The sequence below is a fragment of the Cricetulus griseus genome, chromosome 6, assembly GCF_003668045.3.
Source record: "Cricetulus griseus strain 17A/GY chromosome 6, alternate assembly CriGri-PICRH-1.0, whole genome shotgun sequence".
Classification (NCBI taxonomy): domain Eukaryota; kingdom Metazoa; phylum Chordata; class Mammalia; order Rodentia; family Cricetidae; genus Cricetulus; species Cricetulus griseus.
Window position 1 is genome coordinate 26,762,709 of NC_048599.1, and position 11,137 is coordinate 26,773,845.

The 11,137-nt window shown below is 43.9% G+C and overlaps 1 protein-coding gene across 2 annotated transcripts in view; it reads right to left on the reverse strand.

The window, feature by feature from the left end:
- The window catches only part of Pofut1 (protein O-fucosyltransferase 1), a gene marked incomplete at its 5' end in the record, with an annotated part of 28,813 nt that extends 17,676 nt beyond the window's left edge, over positions 1-11,137 (reverse strand). For both annotated transcript variants that reach the window (XM_035446324.1, XM_027421467.2), the window contains 4 exon segments: positions 3,176-3,288; positions 4,195-4,377; positions 9,000-9,121; positions 11,057-11,137. In XM_035446324.1, coding sequence (XP_035302215.1) covers positions 3,176-3,288; positions 4,195-4,377; positions 9,000-9,121; positions 11,057-11,137 — 499 coding nt within the window.

Sequence of the window (11,137 nt, forward strand, 5' to 3'; positions counted from 1 at the left end):
CACCACCGCCTGGCTAACATGAAGATAATTTCAACACAATGGTCCCCCGGGTGGTGGTGTTGCACACCTTTAATCCCAGCACTTGGGAATCAGAGACAGGTGGATCTCTGTGAGTTCGAGGCCAGCCTGGTCTATAGAGCGAGTGTCAGGACAGCCTCCAAAGCTACACAGAGAAACCCTGTCTTGAAAAATAAAACAAAACAAACCCATAAGAAAAAACAAACAAACAAAACAACTCATTATCTATTGAACTGAAGTTCTACAGCAGGATGCATAGATTGAGAACCAGCAGAGCTGGAAGGATCCTCTGAATCCATGTGGTGGGAGATGAAAAAGATGAATGACTAATCAAACTATGCCATTCGGCTTTAGCAGGTATGAAATTTGGACACATGCTTCAATACTGACAAACCTTGAAGACAAGGTTTGCTATATGAATAAGTTGGACACAAACAGGCAAATACTACATGACTGTCCATCCAGTGCTTGAGGTTCCTAGAATGGGTGAGTTCGAATCACTTGTAACAGACAGGGAAAGTGGGGAGTGAAAATTAGCCTGTACTGAGTAGTGTCTCTGGTTGAGAAGAAAAAGTTGTGAAGATGGAAGGTGGCAATGGCTGCACACTGCAACACACATAATGTGACTGAGTTGTACACTTACAGTGCTTTTAAAAAGCTCATTGAGCTGGGCATGGTGGTGCACACCTGTAATCACAGCTCAGAAAGGCAGAGGCAGGAAGACTATTGAACGTTAAAGGCCAGTCTGGTCTACATAGCGAGTTGCAGGCCAGAACTTGTTTCAAAAATAAAAAAACAAACAAAAAGACTCCATTGACATAAATATACATACATATAATGCTAGTCACTCTTTTGAACTCTCATATTTTCATGTTTGAAATGGACCCTGCTAGTATTACTATTTACAAGTTCAAGACCAGCCTGAGCAAACAGCAAGTTTAGTTAATGTATGTAGATGTATATATGGATATAAAAATGCAGAACAGCAAATGCACTGACTAAAGGGCTACTGGTGCTCCTGCAGCAGTAGAATTATAAACAAATTTAATTTTACTATTTTGTTTTTGGACAGGGTCTCATGTAGCCCAATCTGGATTTAAACTTACTATGCAGCTCATACTGGCCTTGAACTCCTTATTCTCCAGTGTCAGCCATCTGAGTACAAGAATTACAGGTGTGAGCCACCATGCCTGGCAATTTGTTTCTTTATAAAAACCAAACAAAAAACAAATAAAAAACCCTCCAAAAATTGTCTAGTCTGTGGTAGATATTCTAAACCACTCATTCCAACAAAATACAGGTTAACCTGGATTTAAACTTTGTATAGCAGAGATCCCATAAAAATAATGAAGAACAAGTCCAAAACAAAACAAAAATACCCAAGCCAAAAGACCTGTCCATGCCAATGATGGTTCACACCTTTTAATCCCAGCACTCGGGAATCAGAGGCAGGCAGGCAGATCTCTGTGATTTTGAGGCCAGCCTGCTGTACAGGGAGTATTGCAGTACATCCAGGGCTACAGAAAGAAGCTCTATCTCAAAAAAACCAGTCCCTCCCTCACCCCCCAAAAAAAAGAAGGAATGGGTTTTTGGATCAGACTTGTTTAGCTCTGCTACCTCAAGCTTCATGACCTTGGACAAGTGACTTCACTATTCTCTGCTTCCTCTGTATTATGTGTACGTCTTAGATGACAATGTCACCCCAAAGATTCATTAATCCTGAGTTTAAACCTGCCAAGACTTAGGAACAGTGTGGCATACAGCAGGCACAAAATATGTGTTAGCTTTTACTATGTGACAGCCTTAGGTGTGTTATTTAGCTTCACTGACCTCAGCTTCCTTCTGTAAAACTGAGGACTGAAGGAATGGGTAGTTCAGTAGTAAGGACTTACCAATATGTGTCAGGTCCTGCGACTAATCCCCAACATTCTCAAGATGAAATTGACAATAATAGCATTTCAGGAAATTTCTCATAGATATAATTAGTATAAAGCATGTAAAAGACAGTTGGCCAGTTGCTTACTATGCACCACAGACTTTCTGTGCTAGGAAGCCAATACTTCAGCGCTCTTCCCATTAAACCAAGGTGGAAACTGGGACCAGAGACCTGGAATGGTTTTCATTCTCCCAAGAAAGAGGCAAAGCTGGGTCTGAGCTCAGTGTTCACTCCTGTCTCTATTGTAGTCTACTGCTGGCCCACTAACTGTTAAGTGCACGACCACTCTCAATTCACATGATCCTCACCCCCTAACCTAATGTGCTTCTTCTTTTTTTTTTTTTTTTCCCCTCAAGACAGGCTTTTTCTGTGTAGCCCTGGCTGTCCTGAAAAACTCACTGTAGACAAGGCTGGCCTCAAACTCAGAGATCTGCCTCCTGAGTGCTGGGATTAATGGCACAGACCACCGTGTCTGGCTTTTAATCTGATTTATTTTGTGGTGGTGGCTGTGGTTCTATGGACAGGCCCAGGACCTCATACATGCTAGGTGAGGTCTGTAGCAGCCCCTATTCTGACATCTAAGCCCATGCCCTTTCCTGCCATGCTAGAGCAACAATGACAGATTCCCCTCGTAAGTTTATCAATCTGACGAGACCAGGGCCGGGCCATCCTCATTTTTACATACACCTTTGGTCTTTGAATATTGTGTCTCACACATGACAGACGCTCCATAAATATTTCACAGCTTGTGCCTGTGTCCTGCTAACCTATTTTTTTTTTTTTAAATAGGGCTTATGGCACACAATTAATAAAGCCTGGCTAGTAATTATGAGGGTGACATCACTGCTCAGTCTGCACCTGAGCTGTTCCCCAGGCAATGCTTCCAGATTCACCTTGTGAAGTGGAAGACGACAGGGGAGTGATTCTCGCGCCTGGAGGAGGAAATTGACACGCATGTGACTGAACTTATGTTCTTTTTATGACATCCCTTATCAGTCGAGAAACTCTTGCTCAATCTTGGGGCAGGTCAACATCCCGCTGTGTCAGGCGATGAGATGGGAACAGATCACATAGGATCCCAAGTTCAACAGACAGAACACAGTGCTTGCACCTTTGGTCTCTTACAAGAGGGTGGGGCAGAGCTGGAAAGGCCAGGAAGGAGCTGGATGCCTCTGAGCCCCAGCCTTCCCTAAACTCAGTACTGCTATCCCCTCCAAGTACCTCTGGATCCACTGTTCTTTGTAGGAGGCACTGAAGGAAATGCCTGTGAACAGCTCCGACTTATTGAAACTCACATGAAACTGGTCCCAGAATGGCCCAAAGGGATTTCCTTCCTGCAAAAAGAGTAGTGGAAAGTTTACTCAACAGGAGGGAAAACTACCTGGGGATAAGGCCAAAGAATTGCAGAGACTATGGAAGGGCTCTGGAAGATAGAAAGAATTCTTAAAGGTTGGTCCCTTGGCTAGGGGCCCAAAGGGAAGGCTGGTGCTTCTCTTTTTGGTTTCCAGCTGTGTTTGAAGGAATCTATTCTGTTCACCTGTCAAATTCCACTAACTCTGTAGTGGTAGGGCAAGGAAGACCTTGGGCTGGCACTATGAATTAGAGCAGTGGTTCTCAGCCTTCCTAATGCTGCAATCCTTTATAATACAGTTCCTCATGTTGTGGTGACACCCCGGCCCCAACCATGAGATTATTTTCATTGCCACTTCATGTAATTTTGCTACTGTTGTTGGTTTTTGTTTTTTTTTTTTTTTTTTTTTTTTTGAGACAGGGTTTCTCTGTATTGTTTTGGAGGCTGTCCTGGAACTTGCTCTGTAGTCCAGGCTGGCCTTGAACTCACAGAGAGATGCCTGCCTCTGCCTCACAAGTGCTGGGATCAAAGGCGTGCGCCATCACTGCCCTGTGACTCCCTTATACCATTAGGACATTATCAGCACCTTCTTCAAGGAACAGTCTGAGGAGCAAAGGAGTGAATATGCATCCAGCTGCCAGCATAGAACCTGGTATGTGGGATGCTATACAGCTTTTAATTAGTATTACTGACAGCACCTACCTCAATTCTTAGGTGCTCTTACATACACCCTACTCTCTATGAGCCAGCTAGAGCAGGTAGTAACAAAGTTCAGAGAAGAACAGTGTCCCAAAAGTGGCACTGCTAACAAATGCCAGAAACAAACCAAATCACTATCTTTCCCCACATTGCCACCTCAAGGGCCTAGAGGATACAGAACAGGCTCTACCTTCATGGGACATGTTTTCTTATCAGGACTTCGCTGGGCTGCCACCTCAAAGCAGTATGCTACCCTCTTCTCAGGGGGCCAGTGGATAGGTGCCAGCTTTTCCATGAACTCCTCCAGGCTAATAACACGATGGTAGGCTTGTAGGGGCTCCAGCTTGAAATACTTCTGGTAGGACACATGGAGCTAAAGGAAAAAAAAAAAAAAGGAGGGGTATAGGTCTCCATAGTATTCTCGTCACTAAAAAGTATAAACTCTAACCCCTAGACTACGTGATATGAGAGACCTGTAGTGGGCTTTAGATCAAGCTCAGTGGTAGAAGGCCTGCCTAGCATGCATGAGGCATTAGGCTTTATCCCTGTTACAACAGCCACAACAAGACACCAAAGTTACGACAAAGACAAACTGAGAGAAGCTATCATCCAGCTCAGGAACAGCAGCACCTCCTGTGTTCAAAATGCCTGATGATCTATCTATAGGCAAAGGCAGGCAAGTGATAGAGTAAGCACACAGCAAAGGAAACCCATCCAGCCCATAGATTCAAAGGATGTGCGGTCTCACTAGTAGTCACAAAAAGGTAAGCTGCAGCTGAAAAGGCTTTACTTTTCTCACAAGAGCAGAATTTTAAAGTAAACTCTCGTCATTGGAACAAATGTACAACACTGAGCTCTAGGGCCCTCTGTACAGGGCTGCCGGTAGAATGCTTGCATGGAACAGCTACTTGGGGTTCCGGGTCCACAGCATGACATGCTCCTTATACAGGGGGTATTTATCCTGGAGAGGCTCTCATACTTTCTACAGAAGATGCAGACGGCATCATTCAGTGACTCAGTGGAAGGAAGGAAGCACAGGAAAAAAGCAGGAGTCATAAAGTCTGAGAGGGTAGTTTCTTCCAGGGAAGAAAGACCAGGTTAGCAAACTTCTCGACTTTACCTACAATGCTTTGTTTCTTTTCCTAACAGAAAAGCCAGGCATGCATGTCATCAGAAAAGCATGCATGGTGGTGCATGAATGTAATCTAACCACTTGGTGATGAGGGTGAAAGAGCAGGAGTTTAAGGCCAACCTGGGCTTTATAAACATCTGTCTCAGAAAATGAAAACAGGAAAGGAAAACAGAAATGATGAAGCAAGGAGAGGAATGTGTTCATGAGGACCACTTCTAGTCAGGTGGGTTCATGGATGATGGCTATATTCAACATCATAAGTTTTTAGATTTTTTTTTTTTAAATATTGAGTCACATGTGGTATACACCTGTAATCCTAACACTTTGGAAGTAGAGGCAGGAATTAAAAGTCATTCATTCACACCTACATAGCAAATTTGAGATCAACCTGGTCTACATGAGACTGTCTCAAAAAAAAAAAAAACAAAAACCAAACAAAAGAAAAAGAAATTTAATTTAAATATATTCTTAAAACATCATGGAACAGAATTTGGATTCCATCCTACAGGCAAAGGTTTCTCAAGCATATCCCAATAGTTCAGGTGCAGTAAAAAGGTTGCAGAGCTGCAGGTATGGTAGTGCATGCAATTAATCCCAGCACTCAGGAGGCAGAGACAGGTGGTTCTCTATGAGTTCTGGGCCACCCTGGTCTACAGACTGAGTTCCAGGACAGCCAGGGCTACACAGTGACATCCTGTCTCAAAAAATAAACATATAGCTGGGTGGTAGTGGCACATATCTTTTATCCCATCACTCGGGAGGCAGAGGCAGGAGGATCTTTGTGAGTTCGAGTCTAGCCTGGTCTACAAGAGCTAGTTCCAGGACAGCCTCCAAAGCCACAGAGAAACCCTGTCTCGAAAAACAAAACAAAACAACAAACAAGCATATACATAAATAAATAAACAAACAAATAAGGCTCCAGCGTTGAGGAGACTTAGGAAACTCTGTTTTAAACTGGCTTCTTTACTGCAGCAGGACTTCTCAGGCCTTTGCTGTGCTACTGCATATTCTCAATCGAAAAGCTGGGAGAATGGAAATTGGGACTAGCATTTCTGAAACTAGACTGGAATTTTTTAAGATACAGGGTCTCGCTATATGTTCTTAGCTAGCCTGGTACTTGTATGTAGTTCCAACTGGCCTTGAGTTTACAATCTTCCTGCCTTAGCCTCCAAGTGCTAGATTTATAGGCCTTCATCACAGCTGGCATGCTTGCCTTTTGGGGAAGAATTGATTTGCTGAAAGAGAAGAAAATTCACTGGCCATTTAAGATCAGAAGAGGAAAGGAAATTCCAGTATAGCCAGGGCTACACAGAGAAACCCTGTCTCAAAAACAAAACAAAACAAAACAAAAACAAGATCAGAAGAGGAAGGGGAATTACGAAGCTACTATAATGATCCTTGTATATGTTCAAGAAAACATTATTTAATCACTTAGTTTTATTAAAAAAAAAAAAAAATTACAGACATCCCCATGTAGCCCAGGTTGGACTTAAGCTCAAAGCAATCTTCCTACTTCGGCTTCCCAAGTAGGAATTCTGGCTCATGCCAGAATTATAGGCATGAGCCACCACAGCCAGCTTATTAAGCATGCAGTTAACAATGTACCTCCCATACATGTAAGTGAGACGAAGTGGTCTAGACACAGAAGAAGGTGAAGATGAGGCTTTGAGAGCTGAGTGTATACTCAGAAGGGGCATTTAGGATGAAAACTACAATCCCAGCTTGGTGCCCAGGTAAATAGAGATGGTGTATACTGAGGCTGGAATTGCAGATGGTGACACAGAGCTCCAGCTTTCTGAATCTGATCTGGTCAGGGTAGAATCTGTACCCGAGGTGTACTGGAGGTGTAAGGCAAACAGTGAAAGCCGTGCCAGTCAACACGAACCTGAAACAAAGCAAGGCAATGGTAACAACAGTAGCTTCTATTCACTGAGTGCTGACTTAGTGCTAGGTACTGTACTCAGCCTTTTATAAGGATCTGCTCATCTGACTCATCTGAGCCACAGGGCTAACACCAAGCAGAGGGAGGACATGCACCAACAGAATCCTGAGTGAAGAGAGGAGCCCCAACTGAGGCACAAAAAATGGCACCTTGCTGAAGTCAGGACTGCAGAAGGAATAAGCAATGTCCTGGAAGCCAGGAGAGGAGGGAAGTTTAGGAAGAGGAGAAGCTCATAGGATGAGGAGCCACTGGTCAGGTAAGACACAGCTTGAGAAATGAACCTTGGTTTGGCAATTCTGAGCACCCTGGTGAACTCAGTGAGAATAGTCAATTTAGGAACTGGACGCTCACTTGAGACAGGTTGAGAAACCCATAGAAGGCAAAGAAGTGGACACTTAGTATGACAACTGGCAGAGGCTAGGATACAGCAAGCCAGCAAGACAGAGACAAATGAGCAAAATCTAAATCTATCAGTGAAGCCTAACAAGTCACATCTGAGGATCCCAGAATCTGAGGAACTTGTGTCCTGCTTCTATACACTTAGGAGCCCAACTGATTCTAAGAGGAAGGAATGAGGCAGGGTCAAAGCACTTACTGTCAGTGGCTCATTCAGTCCTCGTCTTTACAACATGAGGAAACTGAGGCATAGAAAGATTAAGTAGTTTGCCCAGGCTATATAATTAGGAAATGACTAAGTTAAGTTGCAATCTACAGTCTGGGTTTTTATTTCTGTTAAAAAGCTTTTCAGGAACAGCCAGGCAGTGGTGGTACATGCCTTTAAGCCCAGCACTCAGGAGGCAGAGGCAGGCAGATTTCTATGAGTTCGAAGCCAGCCTGGACTACAGAGTGAGTTTCAAGACAGGCTCCAAAGCTACACCGAGAAACCCTGTCTCAAAAAAAAAAAAAAAAAAAAAAAAAAAAAAAAAAAAAAAAAAAAAAAAAAGTTTTTCAGGGGTAGGGGTGCAGCTTGGTGATAGAGCATTTCCCTAGGAGTTGTCAGACCTGGTTCCAATCCCTATGCCTACTGAAGGGAGGGTGGAAGCCTTTCCAAAAAGAGTTATGTATATAAAGGAGAAAATAAAATATACGCAGAGAAAAAGCATTGGAATTAAATATGGTATTTTGTTCATGCTAAGTATAATTTTGTTAACTACTTAAACTTTTTTTTTCAAGACAGGGTTTCTCTGTGTAGCTTTGGAGCCTATCCTGGCACTCGCTCTGGAGACCAGGCTGGCCTTGAACTCACAGAAATCCGCCTGCCTCTGCCTCCAGAGTGCTGGGATTACAGGCATGCAATGCCCAGTTTAAACTTTTAAAGTCAATTCATTAAATACTAAATTCCTTCATCCAGGTCCCTGGGGACACAGTGAACAAAAGGAAACAGAGGGCCATTGGAAGACACAAAGAATAAACAAAGTATCAGAGGACGATGAGAACATCATGCCCAGGGAGCCCCTGATTGGATGAGAGCCAGCTGCCTGAGATGGTAGCCTTAGACAACTAAGCCATGCCTCAATCTCTTTTTTAAAATTGATATGAGCACTTATCACCTATTATTGACCAATAGGATGTACATATATAAGGTGGGATGAATTAGGACTGGAAATGGAGGCTTTGGTTAAGGGTTGAATGCAAGTACTACCCACAGGCTGTTCAATCTTGGGCAAGTTACTCATCCCTCTATACCTGGGTTTCCTCGGGGATGAGCTGCAGGAAAGATGAGCTAATCCTCATGCAGTGTTCAGACAGTGCCAGCACATGGCAGGTATTGGGTATAAAAGTCACTATGTCAAGGAAGACAATTCTAAGTAAAGAACAGAACAAGCCTAGAGTGGAAGGAAAACCCAGAGGCCTTGGAGTCAAGTAAGTCAGCCAGCCCAGGGAAGGGTGAACAGGGGCCAAGGTCATCGTAAGTACTCACATTAGTGAAAGGAGGCTTGTGATGCTGGTACTCAATCCATGGAGGTACAGCCAAGGTGCGGTTCAGCAGCTTTGCAAAAGCCAGAGAGCCCAAGAAGTGATCGGCCTGGTTCCCAAAGCGCCCTGGAAACGGAACATTGTGGGTAGAGTGGCCTGGCCCACTAAGGGCATAGTGTATGAAAAGGCTCAGGTGCATCCAAGATGGTCGAGGGCCAACTCACCAAATCAAACTGGTGACACTGGCACCTAAGAGAAAGTCCAGACCTCCGTGCTTGATATTCAAGGCCCTCCAGGTCCTGTTCCTTCTACCTCAGCCACCCCAAACTCCATGATAGTTCCCTAACATGCTCTATAATATCTTCTCTACCTGTTTTCTTTGCCAGGAATTTCCTTTACCTGTCTCCACTTACTTAAACATGGTGACCCTGGTGCCTTATTTGCTAAGATACTTTCATCAACTCCTATCCAGTTCTCTTGCTCTCAGCATGGTTTGAGTTACTTTTTTTTTTTTTTTTTTTTGAGACAGGATCTGTGCAGTCCTGGCTGGCCTGGAACTTGTTCTATAGACCAGGCTGTCCTTGAACTTGTGACAATTTTCCTGCCTCTACCTCTTAAGTGCTAGGATTATAGCTATGTGATCAGATTATGTATTTATTTATGTGCTGGGGATTTATTTAACCTAGGATCTTAAACATGCTGGGTGCTTTACCACTGAGCTATAGCCACTTGGGTTATTTGCATCGTCATTTCCCCATCAAATGTCTTTTTTCACTTTCTGACTGCATCTGCTGTAATCAGTTTCTTTTCTTTCTTTCTTTTTTTTTTTTTTTTTTTTTGTTTCTTTTTTTGCCAGATTCTCACTATGTAGTACTTACTGGCTGCTCTGGAACTCTCTGAGTAGATCAGGCTGGCCTTAAACTCACAGAAATCCACCTGCCTCTGGCTTCTGGTGCTGAGATTAAAGTTGTATGCAACCACACTTAGCTATCATCAATATGGCATCCATTCATCTATTGCAAAAGTACTGCAAGGCCAAAATGTGCCAGATGTTACAATATAAAATGTTAGATGTTACAATACAAAATCAAGCAAGGATAAGATCTCTGCTCTCCAGGCACTCAGTCCTAATTCAGGTAAAGAGACACTACACATGAAAACAAATTCATTAAGATAGACTTTGATAGTTGCAAGGAAGAAACCGAAAACTTTTGGTGATGGGGAGACTAAGGAAATCACTTGAGTAGAGATCAATGGATAGTCCAAGAATGGAGGGGTGGGGGCAGACAGAAATTAGAGAGTGTTCCAGGAAGAAGGAATAGCTCATAGACCTGTGTGTGTGTGTGAAGAACAGAAGAAAGCAGGCTAGTGTGACTGTAGCTGGAGGGCCAAGGGAGAAGGGGTGTGGAGAAGACCAGAGTGGAGCCAAATCATGCAAGATGGTGGCCACGGTAAGGTATGCAAACCACGGTAGGGTTGTAAGAAGGAATGAATTCTACAGTGATGATCCACTACTTCATTTAAATTGCATCCCTGGCCTAGTTCTCTTAAGAGTCCTTGTTATCTTTTAGTACCTCAGTTTTTATCATCTTGTATCAAATTATTCACGTACTTTAAAAAAAAACTTTATTTTATTGTCGGTCTCCCTAAATGAAGGATCTACAAGGGTATGAATGAGGTTTATCTGTCTCATTCATCACCAACACAGAAGCCAGTGCCTGGGACAATAAAAAAAAAAAAAGTGGCACATAAATATTTGCTGAATGAATGTAAGAACTGCCACGAGACAGCGCGTCTTGCCCTACAAACTCCATTTACTGGTCTCCTAGTCGGATTAGACCTGAGTGAGTCACTTAGCTTCTCCCGTCCGACGAGTGGCAAATTGAACGCTGCTGGCCCTTCTGTTCCCATGCAACTGGGGCAGCGAAAAGCATGCTCTGCCCCACATCGGAAGTGTCTCCGGGACCTGACGAGGCGTCTCTAGGCGCCCCGCAGAGGCGGCTCCGCCTCCCCGGCCGGCCTCAGTTTCTCCTTTGGAGCAGGGGGCTCGAGAGGCCTTACCCATGCAGGGACAGTAGAGCAGGTAACCGGCCAGGTCCCAGGAGCCCGCCAACCGCCCCCGGAGCGGCAGCAGTAGCAGAA